Raw genomic sequence first — 22,515 nt, 5'->3', positions numbered from 1 at the left:
CGGAAGCTCGACCCAGACAATTTATCCGCCCGGAGCCACGGCTCCTGGCACCCGGTTTTCCTGACGGCGAACCATTCGCGGGTGCGCTATGCCTCGGCTCGACCACCTCTTCAGCCCTCGCGGGCCGGACGCCGGGCTTCAGCCAGCTGCGAAAGCGCACGTCGCTTAGCGATGGCGCAGGGCGAGGCCACGGGTTATCCCCGCCCTTCCGAGACATCCGCTTCCGGGGCCGCGGCAGTTGCACGTAGGGGCTGGTCCGCCCAGCCAGTCGACTCTAGGTGTTCGGCTCGGACCGTTGCAGTTCCTCGCTGTCTGCCGCCCTTGTCTCGCCGCCCGCCTTCTCCGCTAACCATGCTGGAACACCTCAGCGCGCTCCCCACACAGATGGTGAGGGTGTGGCCTGGGGCCCGGTCCTCCGCGCGCGGTGCCCAGCCCTCGCTCCACAGTCACACCTCCAGGCGCCCTTATGGCGCTCGTGCACCGTCGGGACGCTGATGAGCCCCCGTGGAGCCGGGGATCCGGCTGCTTACTGGGGCGGGGACGGGGGTGAGGGGATGCGGTTGTGCCGCCGTGTGAGTCCTGTACGAAATGGCAACCCTTCGGAGCGGAACCAAGTCCTCTCTTCTCCCTCTCCTTCCCGTCCCCCTCTCTCTCGCCTTCACTTCTAGGATTACAAGGGGCAGAAGCTAGCTGAACAGATGTTTCAAGGAATTATTCTTTTTTCTGCAGTAAGTATTGGTTTTACTTTGGATTCTTTTTCTTTTTTACTCCCTAGTTTGACTGTATTTTCATATATTCTGTTTGTCTCCAGATAGTTGGATTTATCTATGGGTACGTGGCTGAACAGTTCGGGTGGACAGTCTATATAGTTATGGCCGGATTTGCTTTTTCGTGTTTGGTAAGAAGTGTGTTGGGTGCTTGGGTGTTAGCAGCGCAAGCTTTCAGAGTGGGGTTGCTTTGATTGGACCCAACAGTGAGAACCACACGGTCAACTCTTCCTCTCTTTCCTATCAGCGTTTCTCTTTAGTATCGCTGGAATAAGGGCATTTGAAGTCGTATCAGATAGATGTATTCAGCCGTGTAAAACCATACGGCTTATTTCCTTCAGCAGTGAGGTCAAAGCTAGTATGAATTTCTTACGGTGCTCACCATTGTCTCACCCTTCTCTTAGCTCTCAGAGCCATATGTGTAAACAGTAAGGCTTGTTGCAGTTACTTGACCTTATCTTGTTTGGGTCTTGTTTTCTTAACCTTTAGCATTGAAGTAATTTTTAAAACATACGTAATTAAGAGAAGGGGAAAATGCAGACAAGAATCCAATGTATATCCTATAAAATTAAGAAGAGTGAGGTAATAGTGGGTAGGGAAGGGTAGGTGAGAATGTTTAAAATGGTGACATTGATCAAGATACACTTTATATAAACTGCTTTGTTAAATGGCAAATCCTTTGTACAGCTAAAGATAATAATGAAAAAAATGAAAGCAGGTGCTGGTGGCTCAAATCTGTAATCCTTAGCTACTCAGGAGACTGAGATCTGAGGATCTTGGTTTAAAGCCAGACTGGGCAGAAAAGTCTGTGAGATTCTTATCTCCAATTAACCACCAGAAACCCTGAAGTGGCACTGCAGCTCAAGGGGTAAAGTAATAGCCTTCAGCACAAAAGCTCAGGGACAAAGCCCAGGCCTGTGTTCAAGCTCCACAACCTCCACACACACACACACACAATTAAAAAAATTATATACATAATGATTTCATAATGGCTATAACTGATGCACTTTCTCTGTTTTGATCTAGCTAACACTTCCTCCATGGCCCATCTATCGACGACATCCCCTCAAGTGGTTACCTGTTCAAGACTCAGGAACAGAAGACAAGAAAACCGGGGATAGAAAAATTAAGAGGCATGCTAAAAATAATTGATTGGACTTTTCACGACTCAATACTTACTTTTTTCTGTGAGATGAGCTAAATTGTCATCATAACCAAATCATGAGCTTAAAACTCTATGCTCATAAAGCACAGCTGCATATAGATTTAGTTTTCTTTATATTTCAAAGGCAGTTCGAAATAGCTCAGTTGTGTTTGATTTATATTTTAGACCAACTCTTCATAATCTTGTTATGAAATGAAAAACAAAAAGTATGCAATGTTTCTTCCAGGTATAAATAATAAATGCCTCATAAATGACAGTATAATTTTTTCAATTTTTATGTTTTTTGAATCTCACTGTGTAACCTGGGCTGGACTTGAACTCGCTATCCTCAGCTCCTTAGTGCTGAGATTATAGGCATGTACTTGGCTTGATAGTACAATTTAAAACTAGATTTTATAATTCATTATGAATCATTAAGTTATTTTAAACTTTTCCAATTAAAATTCAGAGCAAGTCTTATCTCTAAAGGGTCTTTTTGTTGAATAGTCTGTCTTCAAGCCAGTAAGAGACAGAAGCTTGTGATTCGGAAAATGTAAGCACTATTTTTACAGTTGTAGCTGTAACTTCCATGTGGTGGTATGTTGGTATGGGGAGTAGGTAGTACTGGGTTTGAACTCAGGACCTCACTCTTGCTATTAGGCACACTAACCACTTGAGTCATGTCTCCAGCATGTTCCTAGTATACTTTTAACAGTAGCAAACACCTTTGAAAACGTTTTATTAAACTTGTGAAGTAACAATTTTTCCAGAAAGCTAAGGGGAACGTTTTTGTGTTTGTGTGCCAGTAGTACTTGAACTTACAGCCTAGGCACTGTCCCTAGCTTTCCTGCTCAAGGCTAGTATTCTACTACTTGAGCCATAGATCCACTTCTTTTGGCTTGTTGATGGTTAATTGGAGATAAGAGTCCCACAGACTTTCCTACCCAGGCTGACTTTGAGTCATGACCATCAGATCTTAGCATCATGAGCAGCTAAGGATTATAGCATGAGCCACTGGTGCCTGACTTGGATTGTTTTGTTGTTTTGTTTTTGAGACAAAAATATCACTCTGTAGCTCAGGCTGTCCTTAAACTCATGATCCTTTGCCTCACTTTCCTGAGTACTAAAATTACAGAAATGTACTACACCTAGCTCGTTGGAGGATTATACTACTATATTTCTCAGTACCAGGATGCAGAACTGCAAGGCTGCATTTGTTAAGAAAAGGCAACATGTCCCAAGTGTATTTTTTTACTTTTACCATGGTAAATTATGCAGGACTCTAGACATTCGCACAATGAGACTAGTGGATATTATTCTTAGGATCACAAAGACCTAATAGCTATGTGCATATGATCATATAAAATGTTTATCAAAATGAACTCTAAGAAATGGAAGCAAGAGGTTTTTATTTTTGCTTTTTTGTTTTGTTTCTCCTTTATCACTGTTTTTGTTTTCTGTACCTTTGTCTTGTATATAAATTTATCTGGGGGAAGGTTAAGGAGGAATACAGAAATGGTGGGGCAAAGGGTGAACAAATGCAGCAGTGATACTCAATAGACACTGAACTGAAAATGGACTATACAATTTGTGGAGGAAGTTGGGAGGGGAAAAACTGGGAGAAAATTAGGGAAGTGACACTGTTCAAACCCCTTTCTCTGAACATCACTTTTACAATTTAAAAAAAAAGATAGCAAAGATATTGGCACAGCAATACTCAGGAGTCTTCCAAAGATATGAGAAATTAAGTAACTGAACTAAGACTCAATAAATGTGACTAAAACGTTAGAAGCTCCCAGATGTGATTAAAATCAAGTTGTCGCTGTTCTCAAGATGAAATTGAAAGGTTGAAAAGAGAAGTAATAATCTATCTTGGAGTCAGGCACTGGTGGATCATACCTAGAATCCTTGCTACTTTGGAGGCTGACATTCTGGAGGATCAAGGTTTGAGGTCATCTCTTGTAAGAAAAGTCCGTATGATTTGAGATTATGCCTCCACAATAACCAGAAGAGTGCCTGCTAAGCAAGCCAATTGAGAGTTAAGGCTTAGTTCAAATCCCAGTAGTGCCACAAAAAAAAAAAAAAAGGTGTGAATTGTAGAGGGCAATTACATATGAATTTGGCAAAACATCAGTCTTGGTAGACCAACACTTGACCCCTTCAGGATGTGTTGGAACAATTAGACTATAGATGGAAGATTTTTGCACAGTTCCTCGTTCTTCAAATGTCTTTTTACAGGTACAAAGCAATTTCCCTTTATTGAGATCTCTACATACTGTTACTATTTTTTAAAATTCTAGGGATTGTAGGTGTGGCTCATGGTAGAGCACTGGCAAATAAGCATCAGGTACAGAGTATAAGTCCCAGTCTCAGGTGAAAAAAAATTCTCCTTACCATCTGTTGAAATAAAGTAGAATGTCTATCACTAAGTCTGCTGAGTTTCATCACACATCTCACTAACAGCTTACCTGTTGTCAGAACATTAGTTCCTTGGAAATGAGATCTTGGCTTTGTTCACTGAGATCAGTGATCAAACAGTTCCTTGATCAAGTTGGCTAAAACTTAAGAGGCTCAATATCTATATAAGACTAGTGGATACTAGTGATACCAAACAAATTTGAACATTTCCATACAAAATTCTATGACCTGATCATTTATTGAAATTTGAATTTAAAAGCCAGGTACCAGTAGCTCATGCCTATAATCCTAGCTACTGAAGAGGCTGAGATATAAGGAGGCTCTGGTTCAAAGCCATCTTGTGCAGAAAAGTCCATGAAAACAAACTCCTACAAAGTAGAGGATGTGCAGAGCATATTAACAACACTTCAATGTGTTGGGTAAGGATGTGAAAAGCTCCTTGGCTTTCTAAGCACTCCTTTTACGAGAAAAACAATTACTGACTTTAGAAACAAAAGTCATGTATAGGGGTATCATATATCAGTCTGAAATGTAGCCAAAAATATAGTCAAGAAAATTCATAGGTTTGACAATTTGTCTTAAAGTTAATTAAGGAAGCCAGGATTAGTGGCTCAAGCAGAAATGTGGCATGGTTCCTCCAATATGAAGCCTGCCCAGACCCCCCCCCCCAAAAAAAAAAATTTCAAGAGACACCATCTTAACCTGCACATGGTGATTCCAGGAAGCACAATGACAAGGCACAGTGGCCCGTACCCTGTTATCCCCAGTGACAGGGAAGCATAAATAGGAGGCTCACAGCCCAGGCATAAAACAAAACCCTCCCTTGAAGATAATCAATGCAAAAAAAAAAAAAAAAAAAGGGCTAGAGGTGTGGCTTAGGTGGTAGATCACCTGCCTAGTAAGTGTATAATAAGGTCCTAGTTCAATCTTCGGGATGAGAGGGGAAACGAGATAAGAAAATACAAAGTAGTCAAAGGAGAGTAAATTCAAAACAGTGAATGTTTAAACAAAAATATACAGCATGGATATATAAGTCTAAGGAAATAATTACTAAAAAAGTGTAGTTAAAATTGTCCAGAAAGATGCAGATTTCCAAAACAGAAGAGGTGAACTGGGCAAGAAGACCAATAGTTTGCCAAAGATTTGCCCCCAACTGGCCACTGGAACTAGATGGTTTTACAATTGAGCTCTAGTAAGCTATTCAATGTAAAAGGCCTCAGAAACTAGATGAGCACTGTAAGAGCAAGGAAATATTATTTTATTCACTACTATATCCCCAGTTCCTGGCAAAGCACCTAGCACATAGTAAAAACATAACTGAAAGAACAGTTCATTAGAGTATTTTTGTGTGCATTCATTTTCAAAGAAAAGGAAACTTAGAACATCCGGGGTATTCATTTTGAGAGGTATTTGAATACAAAGTGAAATTTACTGTCCAGGTCTTATATTTTATTTTATAAAAACTATTTCTTGTGTAGGCATCATTACTTATCAAACAAATGTGATATATAACCACATATGAAAAGGAAACAATATTTTGATGGACATGAAGGCAGATTTCAGGAGACAAATATTATATGTGTCCAATATAATTAAAGGATGTAGATTGCTTAATTGGAAAAGGAGTCTTTTTTTTTAAACAGTTTTTATTTGAATATAGGAATTCTTCCCCCCCCCCCTTTTTTTTTTGCCAGTCCTGGGCCTTGAACTAAAGCCTGAGCATTATATTATCCCTGGCTTCTTTTTGCTCAAGGCTAGCTAGCACTCTGCCACTTGAGCAGCCACAGTGCCACTTCTGGCTGCCTTTTATATATGCAGTTCTGGGGAACTGAACCCAGGGCTTCATGTATATGAGGCAAGCACTCTTGCCACTAGGCCATATTCCTAGCCCCTGGAAAAGGAGTCTTTAAGAGATGTTCTTGCTGGTGCAAATATAAATCTAATAAAACTAATAAATGAAAACATGATTTACAAAGTATTTTAATACTTTAGATCCAATTCTTGTATACCTAAATGGGATTCATAGTAAATGAAATATTAACAATAATATTAATCAATGTGTAAAAAAGGAAAACAGTTCCTTAAATACTACATAGAACTTCACATTCTTTAAATTCTATTCCCAGAATAGTAAATTGACAATATACATATATATACATATCAACTACTCTGTGTGTGTATATATATACATATATATGTATATATGTATTGTACACACAATACTTCCTAAGGTTATTAATAATAGCAGATATCACTGGCCATGTCACTTGTTTCTACTGTTGTTTTTATAACTATAATAAAATAACTTTGAAACCAATGCTTTCTGGCACTTGTTTCAAGCTAATTAGTACCTTAAAAAAATAAAGTTCTAGATATAAAATTGGTTTCAGGCTCAGTAAACAGTAACCAACATTTTTCCTCATAAAAAGTATAAAAACCAAAAGCTTTTTTTTTTTAACTTTGACTCTTTGAACTTGCTTTATATTACTGTTCTTTTCCATAAAAAAAATCCCAAGGAGTTATAAAAGGATGGCAAATGTCCCCTAAATTGTAACAGTAACAGTTTGCTTTCTAAGACAAAATCTTTGAGAATATCTTTAGTTATAGAAGATTAGAGAAAATTCTCAAAAATTCATGTTTTCTTCAAAAAATTTCAGCTGACGAGCTTTCACACTGTAAGTTGTATACTTTTCACCCATGTGCTCCCGTAAACGTACCTATTTGGGAAAGATAAAAAGAAAATCAGTATTTATAATCCTAGAAGAAAGGCTTTCTGAAGTATGATACCAAAGGTGGATCCATATGAGAAAAAATGTTATATTTACATAAAAATTTAAAACTTGGGAGATTAAAAAAAAGAAATATGAAAACAAAAGAGCAAAGAATAGACTAGGGAAAATATTTACATTCATGCCAAAAGGTTATATACAAGGAGTGTTAGGTCTACCTGGGAGAAATGGTTCCCTCCCTTGGTTCTCTCCCCATGCACCCTGGAAGTCTCCACATCCATAACCCAGGCAACTGGCATGCTTTGGGGCTGTCGGAGGTCCCCCAGGCTCTGAGGATGTATCCCCATCCTCTGAGGTCACCTCCAGATCTACTGTGGCCATACCCCTTCTCCCACCTCCCCCTATATAATCTCTCTCCTGCTGCCATAAGCTATCTTGCTCCAAAGGCTTCCAACTTGCATGGGCTGGCAGTTTGGGTTTTTTTCTCTCTCTTCTAATAAGCTCTCTTCTGCCTGAATGACATGCGAGTTTACTTTTGGCAATGCTTACAAGGAGTCCTTACAATACAAAATAATCTCAACCATATTAGAATACTAGAACTAATGAAACAAAATTATCCCTCAGATAATCTGTCAAATTCATTTATATATTTATGTCTATGTAAATGAAATACGTTTTTAAAACAATACAAATCACCAATTATCCAGTACATGAATCAATCTGAGTAGTAAAAAGTACTGTGTGATATTTGATGTATATCTTGTTAAACACACACACACACACACACACACACACACACACACACACACACACACACACTTAAGGGCTGGGAATATGGCCTAGTGGCAAGAGTGCTTGCCTTGTATACATGAAGCCCTGGGTTCGATTCCCCAGCACCACATATATAGCAAACGGCCAGAAGTGGCGCTGTGGCTCAAGTGGCAGAGTGCTAGCCTTGAGCAAAAAGAAGCCAAGGACAGTGCTCAGGCCCTGAGGTGAAGGCCCAGGACTGGCAAAAAAAAAAAAAAAAAAAAAAAAAAAATTAAAATTAAAATAACACCCAATGTGTTAAGCATATCCTGAAATTCCTGATCCAGTTTACTGATGACACCATATCACCTTGGTGGTACTTCAGTTAAAAATGTATCATCTAACCTGATCTAGGGAAGGGAAAGAAAAACAGGGTGTAAGATATCACAAGAAATGTACACACTGCCCTATTATGTAACTGTACCCATTTTGCACAACACCTTGTCAAAATTTTTTTAATTAATAAATTTTAAAAAATGTACCATCTATCTGGGCACCTAGCTCATGCCTGTAATCCTAGCTACTCAGAAGGCTAAGAGCTGAGTGAGGACTGTGGTTAAAAGCCAGGCAGAAAAGTCTGTGAGACTCTTTATCTCCAATTAACCAACCACTCAAAAACAAGCCACTGGATATATTTCTTTCTTTTTTTTTCTCAAATTTTTATTATCAAACTGATGTACAGAGAGGTTACAGTATCATATGTTGGGCATTGGATACATTTCTTGTACTGTTTGTTGCCTTGTCCCTCATGCCCCCCTCCCTCCCCCCCTTTCCCTCCCCCCCAGGTGTTCAGTTCACTTACACTAAACAGTTTTGCAAGTATTGCTTTTGTAGTTATTTCTCTTTTTTTACCCTGTGTCTCTCAAATTTGGTATTCCCTTTGAATTTCCTACTTCCAATACCAGTAAACACGGTTTCCAATATACTCAGATAAGATTACAGAGATAGTGTAGGTACAACCATAGGAAGGTGATACAAGAACATCATCAATAATAGAAACTACACATACACATAGGACGTTGAAAGTAGTTACAACTGTGATATATCACTTTTTTCCATAACGTGGAGTTCATTTCACTTAGCATCATCTTATGTGTTCCTAAGGGTATAGCTATTGGGCCTTGTGATGCTCTGCTATGGCTTGCCTAAACCTGTACTAATTATTCCCAATAAGGGAGGCCATAGATTGAAAGGGAATACCAAAATCGAGAGACACAGGGTAAAAAAAGACAAACAACTACAAAAGCAATACTTGCAAAACTGTTTGGTGTAAGTGAACTGAACACCTCATGGGGGGGAAAGGGAAAGGGGAAGGAGGGTGGGGGGTATGAGGGACAAGGTAACAAACAGTACAAGAAATGTATCCAATGCCTAACGTATGAAACTGTAACCTCTCTGTACATCAGTTTGATAATAAAAATTTGGAAAAAAAAAAAAAAAAACAAGCCAGAAGTGGAGGTGTGGCTAAAGTAGTAGAACAATAGCCTCGAGCACCAAAGCTCAGGGACAGCACCCAGCACAAGCCCTTCAAGCTTTATGACTGGCAAACACATACACACACACACAAAGCCAAGTGCTGGTGGCTGATGCCTGTAATTCTAGCTGCAAAGGAAATTAAGACTTGGAGGATTGAGACCAACCCTAGTCAGAAAAGTCTGCAAGACCATCTCCAATTAATCAGGAAAAGGACTTGGAGGTGTGGTTCAAGTGGTAGAACATCAAGTATAATCAAGAAAGTCAAGTGGAAGCTAAGTGACCATGGTCAAGCCTGGAATTCAAGCCCCAGGACCAACACACACACACACACACACACACACACACACACACACACACACTTCAAGTGACCACACAAGGCCCTAAGGTCACACACACACACACACACACACACACACACACAGAAGAAGAAAAAAATTCAAATTCAAGTGACCACACAAGGCCCTAAGGTCAAGCCCCATTTTAGTACCAAAAATAACAAAGCGGTTGGAGGCCTGGCTCAAGTGGATAAACCTGCTTAGCAAGTGAAAAGCTCAGAGTTCAAGCTCCAGTACCACCAGAAATCATGTTAAAATAAAAAATAAAATAGGTAAATTATACTCACCAACATTAACAATTTTGGTATTTCAAAGAATATTATTTTAAAATTCCCACAAATTTAGAGAAGATATTTACAAAACATCTATTTGGTAAGAGACCTATATCTAGAAAATATAAAGAAATTTTACCACTCAAAAGTCAACAAATAGCCTAAGTTTAAAATAGGCAAAATATTTGAATAGACATTACTCCAAAGATAATATGCAATATAGCTTGGAGTAGATGGAAATGTGACTATCATCAATTATCAATGAAATAAAAATCAAATCTATAATTTGACGCTAGATTAGCTATGTTCAGATAAGTATTGTCAAGGGTATGGAAAACTCATCACCTCATATCTTACACAGCCTGGTAGGAATGAAAAATGGTACAGATACATTAAGAAACACTCTGGAAAATCCCTCAAACATTTAAAGAGGGTTTCTATATGATCCAGTAATTTCATCCCTAGGTATTCATCCAAGAAAACTGAAACCACACAACAACTTCCACAGGAAAGCTAGGCTGCAGGTATGGCTTAAGCAGTAGTGCACCAGCCAAGTGGGTGGATGGCCCTAAATGCAAATCCCAGTACTGGTATTATTTTTAATGGAGGAAAATTTAGGTGCATGTTTATGGCTCTTACACCTGAAAATTCTAGCTCCTCAGGAGAGCTGGAGGCTCTCCAGATTCAAAGCTAGCCCAGGAAGAAAATTCCAAGGGACTCTCATTCACAATAAGCAAAAGCAAACAAACAACCAGGGCTGAAGATATGGCTAAAACTGTAAGGTGCCAGCCAACCAGGCCAATAGAGCATGAGCCCTTGAGGTCAAACCCAAGTACTACCAAAAATAAATCTTCCACATGAATTTTCATAATAGCCAAAAAGTAGACACTACTCAAATATCATCAGCTGATAAATAAAATCAAACAATGAATTATTATTTGACTGTATAAAGGAATAACACATGGATCAATTTTACAAACATTATGCTAAATTAAATGAGCAAAACACAAAAGGCAATATTTTTGTATGCTTCTATTTATATACAGAAAGCTATTTGTGGTTGTTTAGAGGTGGGGGACAATGGAGTAAGACTACTAATGGATATAGGGTTTCTGTGAGGGTAACAGAAATATTCAGGCATTGATTGTAGCTGTAACTGCATAACTGAAAAGGTTTTAAAAAACCAACTGTTTCCAGGCACTGGTGGCTCACACCTATAATCCTAGCTACTCAGGAGGTTGAGATCTGAGGATCACAATTCAAAGCCAGCCGGAGCAGAAAAGCCTATAAGACTCTCATCTCCAATAAATTACTCAAAAAAAGCCAGAAGTGGCACTGTGGCTTAAGTGGTAGCACACTAGCCTTGAGCTCTAAGGCTCAAGGACAGCGCCCAGGCCCAGAGTCCAAGTCCAGGCCCAGCAAAAAACAAAAACAACAACAACAAAAACTTCAATGTATACTTAAAATGGACAAGTTATATATGAAATATATTTCAAAAAGTTGCTAAACATTTTTCTATATCCCAAGTAGCTTACCACAGCTGATGAGACACTCACCTCTCTCTGCGATTCATCTTCCTCTTCCAAAAGGTCATACACTTGTTCTAAAAGCTGAATTCCCAAGCCCCGGATTACATCAGCTCTCAAGACTTCTACTATTCTTCTGATCCTTTCAGAACTTGGCAAAATAGCTACAAAGCAATAACAAAAAGGCTGGGAATGTGGTTTGCTAGCACGCATGAAGCCCTGGGTTCGATTCCTCAGTACCACATAAACAGAAAAAGCTGGAAGTGGAAGTGTAGCTCAAGTGGTAGAGTGCTAGCCTTGGGCAAAAGAAGCTCAGGGACAGTGCCCAGGTCCTAAGTTCAAGCCCCAGGACTGGCAAAAAAAAAAAGGGGGGGGGGATTAAGTCCTTTATCACTATGACAAGAACACCACAGTCATTTTGTTCTTATTAAGATATAGATATATAAATATATGTAAATATATTTACACATGGTAGGCAAGCACCTTACCACTGAGTTATACTGCCAGCCTAATATACATATACATACACACACACACACACACACAGACATATACACATTATCACTATGTAGCCAAGGTTAGCCTACAACTCATACACCTCCTGCCTCAGTCTCCTAGGTGCTAGACTTCCAGGAGCATATTACAATACCCAGCTAATGTTGACTTATTTACATTTATCTTTAAATGTTACTTTTCATGCTTGTTACATAAAGTAAGATATACCTTTTATGCAGATACCAAAATAAAATTGTAGAAGCCTAAACTATAGGTATTAGTTCCTCTAATAAACACATTTCCTAGATTTCTATAAAAGAATAACCTGATCACCTGCAGGCAGCTCTTTAAACTGGAGTTCCTCTGCTTCTTCAGCAACTTTTCCATGAAGCATTAGCGTATCACGATACTTCCGATGAAGTTTGAATTCTGGCACTGGATTTTGTACCACTCTATCTTCACAGCTGTCTTTAGAATCCAGTTTAAGGGTCTGAGTCATCAGTTGAACCAAGTCACTCATTTCATTTGTATGACTTTTCCTGCAAGGGGGAAAATTCTCCTTGTACTTGGCATCATGAAAATTTTCTTTTCTTCCTCCTCCTCCTCTTTTCTTCCCCCCTAGCCCTTCTTCTGGCTTGAACTCAGGGTGTTGCACTTGCTTGGCCTGTTTGCTCAACTTGCATGGCTAGCACTCTACCACTTGAGCTATGTCTCCAGCCCTGTTGTTTATTAGTTTAGCTTTGTTGTTGTTGTTGTTTTAGAACTGGGGCTTGGAATTCACAGCCTTGAGCTCTTCCTGTGCTCTACCACTTGAGCCACACTTCTAGTTCTGACACTTTTGACTGATTAATTGGGGATAGGAATCTTTTGGATTTGTCTGCCCAGAATTGGCTTCAAACCTTGAACTCAGCCTCCTGGGTAGCTAGAATTATAGGCATGAGCCACTGGCAAACCACTTATGAGAATTATCTTTTTTTTCTTTTTTTTTCTGCTAGTCCTGGGGCTTGAACTCAGGGTCTGAGCACTTTCCCTGGCTTCTTTTTGCTCAAGGCTAGCACTCTACCACTTGAGCCACAGCGCCACTTCCAGGTTTTTCTGTTTATGTGGTACTAAGAAATCGAACCTAGGGCTTCACGCACACTAGGCAAGTATTCTACTGCTAAACCACATTCCCAGCCCTTATGAGAATTTTTTATTACAATTTGGGTGCATCTGAGCACCAGTGGCTCACATCTATAATCCTAGCCATTCAAGAGGCTGAGATGTAAGAATCTGAGTCAAAGCCAGCCCAGGCAGGCAAGTCTGTGAGACTCCAATTAACTACCAAAAAGCTAGAAATTGAGCTGTGCCTCAAGTGGTAGAGCACTAACATCAAGCACAAAAGCTCAGAAACAGCACCCAGGTCCTAAGTTCAAGACCCATGACCCATATACATGCACACACATGCACAGAGTTAGCTGCAAAATGACCTTTAGGCAATTCTGCTTCCAAATGCCTATGCAAGCCTATAGACCGACCCTCCCTTAAATAATCTGTTCACAAAATCAACTACATAAAGGCAACGGAGAATGAATAAAAATCTGCTGACAGAGTCTGGAAGAGAGATCACAAGTAGCTCAAAGTACAGAAGGAAACCTAGTCTTTCTAGAGTGCAAAATCAAGGGACAACATTCAAGGCAACCAGTGCCAATAGAAAACAAGAAAGGAATCTTGGAGAAGGACCCAAAGCAGCATCCCCAAAATCTGTATATAAATTCTCCTCAACCATTTCCAAGTACTTAACTATACCTAACTATAAAGCTCAAGGGTATTTAAGGAAACAGAAGTGACAGCCCTCAATGAGATAAAACTCACAAAGTCTGACATCCAGTCAGAAAAAGTTGGATGCCAGGAATGCAAAGAAGTAGAAAAGCACTACGTATTTGTGAAGAAAAAACAAAAACAATTAATAGAAGTGACACAAGTGATAGAATTAGATGAGACATTAAAGTGGTTATATAAAATCATGCTAGAGAGAAACATGAAAATGCTAGAGAGACATGCAAGACATAAAGCAAGCCTAAGTCCATTTTTTCCAGGTTAAAAAATACAATATGTTAAATATATGGGACAAAATTAACAGACTAGACACTGCAGAGGAAAAGTTGTTGGCTAGAGGCTAAAGTGATAAAGCACTTGCCTAGTAACTACAGCCTATATAGAAAGAAAAGAGAGAAGGAAAGAGGAAGGAAAAGAAAGGCATAGTGAACACAAGATACAGTAAAAGAATCTATGAAAATTGAAAAAAAAGGAATGAGAAGAGCATTGATGTTTTTGAATGTTAAGCAGTCTAATCTGCATGTGAGTACACAGAATCCCAAAGGGCAATAGGAGATCCAAAAAAACCTTTAGAAACAATGGCCAAAACTTTTCCAAATCTGATGAAAACTAACTCATAGATCTAAGAAGGCACTATAAGAATTCTGAATAAAAATTAGATTTCATTCATAGAAGAGATATTTTTAGTTCTAGCATGTACCACAAACTACAATGTTACCAATGAGACTAGTACAATTCAGAATGCCACCATATATGTACATTTAGTATTGATTCAAACAGAAACAGCTCCTGACAGGAGATAGAACTTACCCTTCCCTAGAGTCTCCATCTGACTTATCTGTTGAACTTGTAGAAGAACTTAACTCATCCTCAGACAGAGAATGAATCTGTTTTCTTTCCTATTAATGTTTGGAAAAAATAAAATTGCCTGTGATAACACAACCAGAATATAACCCAAGAAACAATATTAGATAGAGGCAATGACTGGATATAATACGCCCCTACTGCAATTTAGCAGGAGAAACTAACAAACACAAAAATTGAAGTTATTTTATCCAAATGATGCCCACAATTCACTCATGATATTCCCAAATGAAGTCTAAGAAACATCAAGGTGAAGTTTTACAAGGCTCTGATGAGTCTCAATTGTGAAGAAATTTCCTTCCTGGAAGAGAATGGATTATTAGTTCTAGTGTGTCAGCACCTAAGCAAGGCCTTTCTTTTTCTTTTTTTATTAATTAAAAAAAATTTTTGACACGGTGTGCAAAAGGGGTACAGTTACATAATAGGGCAGTGTGTACATTTCTTGTGATATCTTACACCCTGTTTTTCTTTCCCTTCCCTAGATCAAGTAGACATATATACAATATACAGTGTACCAAAAACATATACAGTAGCCACATGGCCTAAGCCAAAGGAAATTCACCTAGGACTTTAAATATAACGTCAACAATAGAGTTTGCTTATCCTTGTCTTATATGAACATATATACATAGATTTTGAGCTATTGTGATCCACTGAGAGGTCTATTTTTGATCTTTATGTGCTGAGTAGTTGTTTGGTTTTAGTTACATAATGTAGGGTCGCTGACCCAAACCTGTGGGAAATACCATTTGACAGGAAGTTTTTGGTTTCGCAGACCTGGTCTCTACTGTCTCCCACTCCCCCCACCTTAACAGTCGTATATCAAGGAGATCATGCCTTTGTTTTCTGTGTTTTAGGCTTGTCTCGCTCAACATTATTTGTTCAAGTTCTGACCATTTCCCTGCGAATACCAATATTTCACCATTTCTAATCGCTATGTAGTATTCCATTGTGTTTAGGTACCATATTTTTTGGATCCATTCATCTGTGGAGAGGCATCTGGGTTGTTTCCATATTTTGGCTATTGTGAATTGTGCAGCGATAAACATGGGAGTGCAGATGTCTTTTTGATATCTTGAGGCCTGTTGTTCAGGATAGATGCCTAGGAGTGGTATGGCTGGGTCATAGGCTAGGTCTATGTTGAGCTTTTTGAGGAACCTCCAAACTGTTCTCCAAAGTGGTTGTACTAATTTGCACTCCCACCAACAGTGGAGAAGGGTTCCTCTTTCCCCACATCCCCTCCAGCATTTGTTGTTGCCTGAGTTCAGAGTACAGGCCATTCTAACTGGAGTGAGGTGGTATCTCAGGGTTGTTCTTATTTGCATTTCCTTTACTGCCAGGGATGTTGAACATTTCCTCATATGTTTCTTTGCCATTTTTATCTCTTCTCTTGTGAGGTCTCTCTTTAGCTCCTTTGCCCATTTCATAATTGGTTTATTGGTAAGCAAGGCCTTTTTGCATAAGGAATATTGCTGTTTACAGAATTCTATATACATCAAGGCAACATATTTTCTGTACTTTCTGTTTTAAAAGATTATATGAGCAGGGCTCATGCCTGTAATCCTAGCTACTCCGGGAGGCTGAGATCTGAGATCAAAGTTCAAAGCCAGCCCAGGCAGAAAAATCTGTGAGACTCTTATCTCCAGTAAACTATTCAGAAAAGGACAAAAGTAGCACCATGCTTCAAGCAGTACAGTACTAGCCTTGAGCACAAAGATAATCAGGGACAGCACACAAGCCCTGAGTTCAAGTCCCAGGGCCAGCAAAAGAAAAAAAAATACTTGATATAATTAACACAAAATTTATAACTTGGAGAAATGGAGATAGAAGCCTCAATTAGTGAAATAACTAAGTGATACTGTTAAAGGAACACCACTTTCATTATTTTCAAATGGCAGGAAAAATGAGTGTCAGGTGTAGGATAGAGGTGAACGCAGGTTTAGAAACCTTGCAATTACTTATTTAGCCCCTAGGTGGCATTCCTACATCATCCACAGGAAAGAAGGTGACCTAATTTGACATAAAGACAAAATTTAGGAATGGTGAGAAATTACAGTTTGGCCGAAGATGAGCATACTGGTAACAATGTATAGCCTAGTAGGAGTTCAAATAAAGTCTTGCTTAAATAATCAGATTTTTCTTTTCCAGTACTGAGGATCAAATCTAGGCTTTGTAGGCACTTTATGGGCCTCTCAATCCCCAAATAGATTTTTAAACTAGATTACCACATGTTCACAAAAATACTTGAAAATAGTCTTCCCTTAATGGATCAAACACAATCTTATAATTTACCAGTTCCTTTCTTTATCAAGAGGCAATAGGTATACTTAACCAACCTTACCCCTAAAATACATGGAGCTGACATTCATGAAGTTTTCTATATTAGGCTTGCCTGATGTAGAAATGATGACACACCTGAGTAATACTGCAGTCAGAAGAGAGCCGTTGAGTAGGGGTGGGATGGCCTTCCTCCCGTGGTTTCCCTGACCAAGCTGCACTCAGAGTTTTCCTCACTGAAGGGCCTGAAAAAATGAACATCCCCAGCAGCTATTTATAGTGGGCTGGGTGGTCTCAAATGAACAGAAGTAATTCCAACAGCACATTTATCATCACTATAGACACCTTAGTTCAAATCGTAGTTCTGAGTCTACCACCTCTGTAACTATGGGCAAGTTCCCTAAACCCCTTAGAACTTAGTTTTCGTCATTGCTGCAGTTTGGCAGTTTCTATAAATATGAAATAATGCCCTTAAGATGCTTACCATAGTGCTGGAGGCAGCACTGAATACATGAAAACTGCTAGTACCACATTTACACAGTGGTAATAGGAATGAGCACAGCCCTCAGCCCAAGGCAGCACCTCCCCTGACTTCCTCTCTGCTCCTTAGAAAAGAGCATTTCTGGATGTGAAAATGAGTTAAACATCCACTTGACTCCCAGCCAGAAACCTCCCAGAAGTTACTGCCATTCAAATTCCTTTGCTCTCTTTTCTAATATCCTCTTTCTCCAATGACATATATTCCAGACTCAAAAGCCTATAATTTTCTAAAAGGCTTATTTAATAAATGTTTTGAATCTCCCAAGTCAATGCCCCCAAAGAAGTATTGCCTCCTGAAAATCTAAATACCTCACAAGTAGAACCAGTGCTTATGACCATGAGCCAAACCATCAGTTGCCATTTAGATGAAAAAAGAGGCCAACTTTACCTGAAGGGAACATCTCTTCCTGTAACTGCTTTAGCCGTCTCCTCTCTCTGGCTGATAATGGTCGATCCTTTTAAAGAAAGTCACAGTCATTTCCATTCCTACTCCTTCCTTCCTTCCTTTCTCCTACTTCCTTTCTTAGAAAGTCACAGTCATTTCCATTCCTACTCACTTCTCTTTCTTTCTTCCTTTCTTCCTTCTTTTTCTCTTTTTCTGCCTTTCTTTCTCCCTTCCCTTCCATTCCACTCCCCTCCCCTGCCTTCCTTCCTTTCTTCCTTTTTGCCAGTCCTGAGGCTTGAATTCTAGGCCTGGGCACTGTACCTGAGCTCCTTTTGCTCAAGGTCTAGCACTTAAGCCACAGTGCCACTTCCGGCTTTTTCTGTTTATGTCATACTGAAGGATTGAACCCAGGGCTTCCTGCATGCTAGGCAAGCACTCTATCACTAAGCCACATTCCCAGCCCTTCACTGGTTATTTTTAAGATGAGGTTTCACTTCCTGCTCAGGCATGCATCTCAACTGCAACCTGCCTACTTAGACTTCCTGTTGTTTCTGTTATCATAGGCATGTGCCACTTTGTCAAGCTTCCTTCTGTAGAGGTGAGTGTCAAAGATTTTTCTGCTCCAACTGGCCTCATCCTCCCAATATCAGTCTCCCATATAGCTTGGGATGATAGGTATACACCACTGCACCCAGGTATGGATTGAAAAGGGGATTCATGAACTTTTCTGCCCAGGCTGGCCTCAATATCTATGGTCACCATTCTTCCCAGGCATGTAGGATTACACATATGAGCTATAAGCACCTGGCCTTGCTTTTTTCATTTCTTATACAAAACCTACTTGATCTCCTTAGCTAACAGCAAATGATCATCTCTGAAATCACAGAAGCTATGTGTTTCAATCAAAGCTTCTGCTGTGAATCACAACTTAGTCCTTTCCAGTGTTGAGCAGAAAAGCAGGGCTGAGAATTTTTCCTGAGATATTTTAATATAATATTCCACAGTATGCACAAGATTTTACAACTAAAAAGTTTTATAAGAAGGTTTTTTTAAAAACCCAATATAAGGGCTGGGAATGTGGCTGAACAGTAGAGCACTTACCTAGCATGCACAAAGCCCTGGGTTTGATTCCTCAGCACCACATAAACAGAAAAAGCTGGAAGTGGTGCTGTGGCTCAAGAGGTAGAGGGCAAAAGAAGCCAGGGACAGTGCTCAAGCCCTGAGTCCAAGCCCCAGGACTTGCAAAAAAAACAAAAAACAAAAAACATAAGGGCTGGGGATATAGCCTAGTGGCAAGAGTGCCTGCCTCGGATACACGAGGCCCTAGGTTCAATTCCCCAGCACCACATATATAGAAAACGGCCAGAAGCGGCGCTGTGGCTCAAGTGGCAGAGTGCTAGCCTTGAGCGGGAAGAAGCCAGGGACAGTGCTCAGGCCCTGAGTCCAAGACCCAGGACTGGCCAAAAAAAAAAAAAAAACCATAAGAGCTAGGCATGATGTCAATGCCAGTAAACATAGCATTCAGGAGGCTGAAGCAGGATCTCAACCCAGGCTGGCCTGGGTTATATGAAGAAATAGCATCTCAAAAAACAAAACAGGACAAATAAAACTCATTCTCTCTCTCCCTTTCTCCTCCCCTTTCTCTTTCTCTTTCCCCCCTTTCTCTCTCTCTCTCTCTCTCTCTCTCTCTCTCTCTCTCTCTCACACACACACACACACACTCACAAACCTTTGATGATGATACTTCGATGCTCCTAGAACAGCACACAGACTCACTGGCTAGTCTACTTTGTTTTTCAACATTTTGCGTTGATATGACATTCACTTTTCCAACAGTAGGATGAGAAGGCAAAAACTGAGGAGGTGCCTCTTTGAACTTAAATAATTTAAAAAGGAGAACAGATTGTCAGTTTCATATACAGCCATTTCCAAAGTTCCCCTATTGGCCAGTCCCCCTGAATATTTGTTAGTGACTTGTCTCTAAACACTGCATTTTTTTTTTTTTTTACATAAAAGGAATGATCCTCTAAGATCTCAAGAAAAGCTACCTATGGAAAGTACTCTAAGAAAAGGGGTGACATGATATTGTACAGTGGATGAGAGAATTGTTCTCTTTAACTCCCATTCTTGCTGGGGAAGACTGGTGTTCTTACTGTATTTCCAATAAAATGATATTTAAAAACATCTCACCCTTGCTATGTTCCCTTTATGCTCCTTAAATTATCTAAAAGCCTTTTGGCAACTGTTAATTGTACTAATCAAACAGGAGCATGATTTGGAGCATCTCAACAGATCAGATCTCTGCTGACCTGGCTCTTTCTCTCACTGTGCTCAGTCTGTTGGTCTCTTCTCTTCTGCCATCGCTGTCGGGAGAGGGACGGGTCACACTCAGAATTGTGTGGCTGCAAACCTAGATGGATTGTACCCTGTTTTTTCATAGCATATTCACCAGCAACTTGTTCCTTAAAAATAAAACAAAGCAAACATATACAGAAGAACTCCAGAGAATAGTGTGTGTGTGTGTGTGTGGCTTGAACTCAGGGCATGAGTGCTGTCCCTAAGCTCTTTTTTTTTTTTTTTTTGGCCAGTCCTGGGCCTTGGACTCAGGGCCTGAGCACTGTCCCTGGCTTCTTTTTGCTCAAGGCTAGCACTGTGCCACTTGAGCCACAGCGCCGCTTCTGGCCATTTTCTGTATATGTGGTGCTGGGGAATCGAACCTAGGGCCTCATGTATCCGAGGCAGGCACTCTTGCCACTAGGCTATATCCCCAGCCCCCTAAGCTCTTTTGGTCAAGGTTAGTGCTCTATCGCTAGAGCCATAGCCCCACTTCTTATGTTTTGGTGTTTAACTAAAGAGTCTCACTGACTTTCCTGCCAGGGCTAGCTTTAAATCATGATCTTCAGATCTCAGAGTCCTGAGTAGCTGGAGTACAGGTGTGAGCCACCAGTGCCCAGCTGAAATAGACTACTGAAGTTCAAATGCCAAACCCTCTAAACCTACTTCTTCTTTTTTTTTTTTTTTGCCAGTCCTGAGGCTTGACCTCAGGGCCTGAGCATTGTTCCTGGTTTCTTTTTGTTCAAGGCTAGCACTCTACCACTTGAGCCACAGTGACACTTCTGGCTTTTTCTGTATATAAGGTGCTGAGGAATCAAACCCAGGTCTTCATGTATATGAGGCAAGCACTCTTGCCACTACGCCATATTCTTAGCTCTATCCCTACTTCTAATATTGCAAAATAAAAATGAATTGTTCTCTTTCTCAAAATGAGTACTTATAAGCAGTGTCAACTTATATGCAGTAAAGACAAAATGCTTCCATTAGTTATTCAAATGTTGTGGTTGCTTCCCCCTCCCCATATAAAAATTTATGCCTAATAAAGGACTAGAATAGATACATAACTCTCAATTCAACAATAAAAAGACAAGACAAGGCAGGCACTAGGGGCTCAAGCCTGTAATCCTACCTACTCAGGAGGCTGAGATCTGAGGATTGGGCAGGAAAGTACATGAAACTCTTATCTCCAATCTCTTATCTCTTATTTCAGAAAAAGCTGGAAGTGGCACTGTGACTCAAGAGGTAGAGCCCTAGTTTTGAGCACAAAGAGGCTCGGGGACAGCACCCAGGTCCTGAGTTAAGCCCCAGGACCAGAAAAAAAAAGAAAAAGATTAAACCAGTTAAAAATTGGCAAAATATCTGAATAGGCTACTTCTCCAAAGGAAGTACACAATGGCCAATATGCATATAAAAGATGTTCAAGCTGGGCACTGGTAGCTCATGCCTGTAATCCTATCTACTCAGGATTCTGGGATTTGAGGATCTTGGTTCAAAGCCAGCCCAGTTAGAAAAGTCCCCGTGAGACTCTTATCTCCAATTAACCACTCAAAAACCAGAAGGGGAACTGTAGCTCAAAGTGGTAGAGTGCTAGCCTTGAACAAAAGAGCTCAGGGACAGCACCCAGGCCCTGAGTTCAAGCCCCAGGACTGACCAAAAAGCTCAATATCACTAGTTCAAAACTACACTAAGAACTACTGCATACCCATTATGATGATAGCTATGATCAAATGAGGGATAAGAGTACGTGTTGGCAAGAACTGTGGAAAAAGTGAAACCTTATATAATGCTGCTAGTAGTTGATAGCTTTGTAGTTTGGAAAACAGGTTTGTGGTTCCTCAAAGAGTTAAGCAGTTACCACAGAACCCAGAAATTCCATTCCTACATCTTTACCCAGCAGAACTGAAAAGACATATCCATACAAAAACATATGCACAGATATTCATTGCAGGGCTGAGTTCAGTGGTAGAGCTACCAGCCTGGCATATTCATGGCCTTATGTCTGGTCCCAGCACTACAAAAACAAATAAAATACAAATTCATAACAGCATCATCCACAGTAACCAAAAAGTATGAACAACCCAAATATCATGAACTAAAGAAAAGATACATAAATTATAACAGGTATATCCAGAAGAATTTACTTGGCAATAAAAAGAATACTGGTAGAGACTACACCATGGGAAAATTTTGAAAACATGTTTAAAGCCAGACACAAAAGGTAATACATTGTATTACTCTATTTATTAAAGAAATGTCCAAATAGGCAAATCCATGGGGACAAATGTTACAAGGGTTGAGGGAAGGAGAAGAGAGAGTATAACTGAA

At 39.9% G+C, this 22,515-nt stretch overlaps 2 protein-coding genes across 4 annotated transcripts in view; one reads left to right on the top strand and one right to left on the bottom strand.

Moving 5' to 3' along the window:
• The first annotated feature begins 30 nt into the window (after positions 1-30).
• Spcs1 (signal peptidase complex subunit 1) lies at positions 31-2,399 on the top strand. Its single transcript, XM_048355872.1, has 4 exons — positions 31-387; positions 669-728; positions 812-898; positions 1,794-2,399. Exons 1-4 carry the CDS (start codon positions 172-174, stop codon positions 1,917-1,919), a joined length of 489 nt encoding a protein of 162 aa, XP_048211829.1. The 5' UTR covers positions 31-171; the 3' UTR covers positions 1,920-2,399.
• A 3,807-nt stretch (positions 2,400-6,206) lies between these two features.
• Nek4 (NIMA related kinase 4) overlaps positions 6,207-22,515 on the bottom strand; it is a 30,805-nt gene continuing 14,496 nt past the window's right edge. For 2 of the 3 annotated variants that reach the window (XM_048355865.1, XM_048355862.1), the window contains exons 8-15: positions 20,166-20,318; positions 19,586-19,732; positions 17,860-17,926; positions 17,070-17,176; positions 14,601-14,689; positions 12,306-12,511; positions 11,508-11,641; positions 6,207-7,046 (exon numbers count right to left, since the gene is read on the bottom strand). In XM_048355865.1, the coding sequence (XP_048211822.1) occupies positions 6,954-7,046; positions 11,508-11,641; positions 12,306-12,511; positions 14,601-14,689; positions 17,070-17,176; positions 17,860-17,926; positions 19,586-19,732; positions 20,166-20,318 (996 nt within the window). In that variant the 3' untranslated portion in view covers positions 6,207-6,953. The remainder of the gene's footprint in view (positions 7,047-11,507; positions 11,642-12,305; positions 12,512-14,600; positions 14,690-17,069; positions 17,177-17,859; positions 17,927-19,585; positions 19,733-20,165; positions 20,319-22,515) is intronic. The other variant, XM_048355864.1, reaches the window with a different exon arrangement.

Source organism: Perognathus longimembris, chromosome 10 (genome assembly GCF_023159225.1).
Source record: "Perognathus longimembris pacificus isolate PPM17 chromosome 10, ASM2315922v1, whole genome shotgun sequence".
Lineage (NCBI taxonomy): Eukaryota > Metazoa > Chordata > Mammalia > Rodentia > Heteromyidae > Perognathus > Perognathus longimembris.
This window is presented reverse-complemented; position numbering and strand designations above follow the sequence as displayed.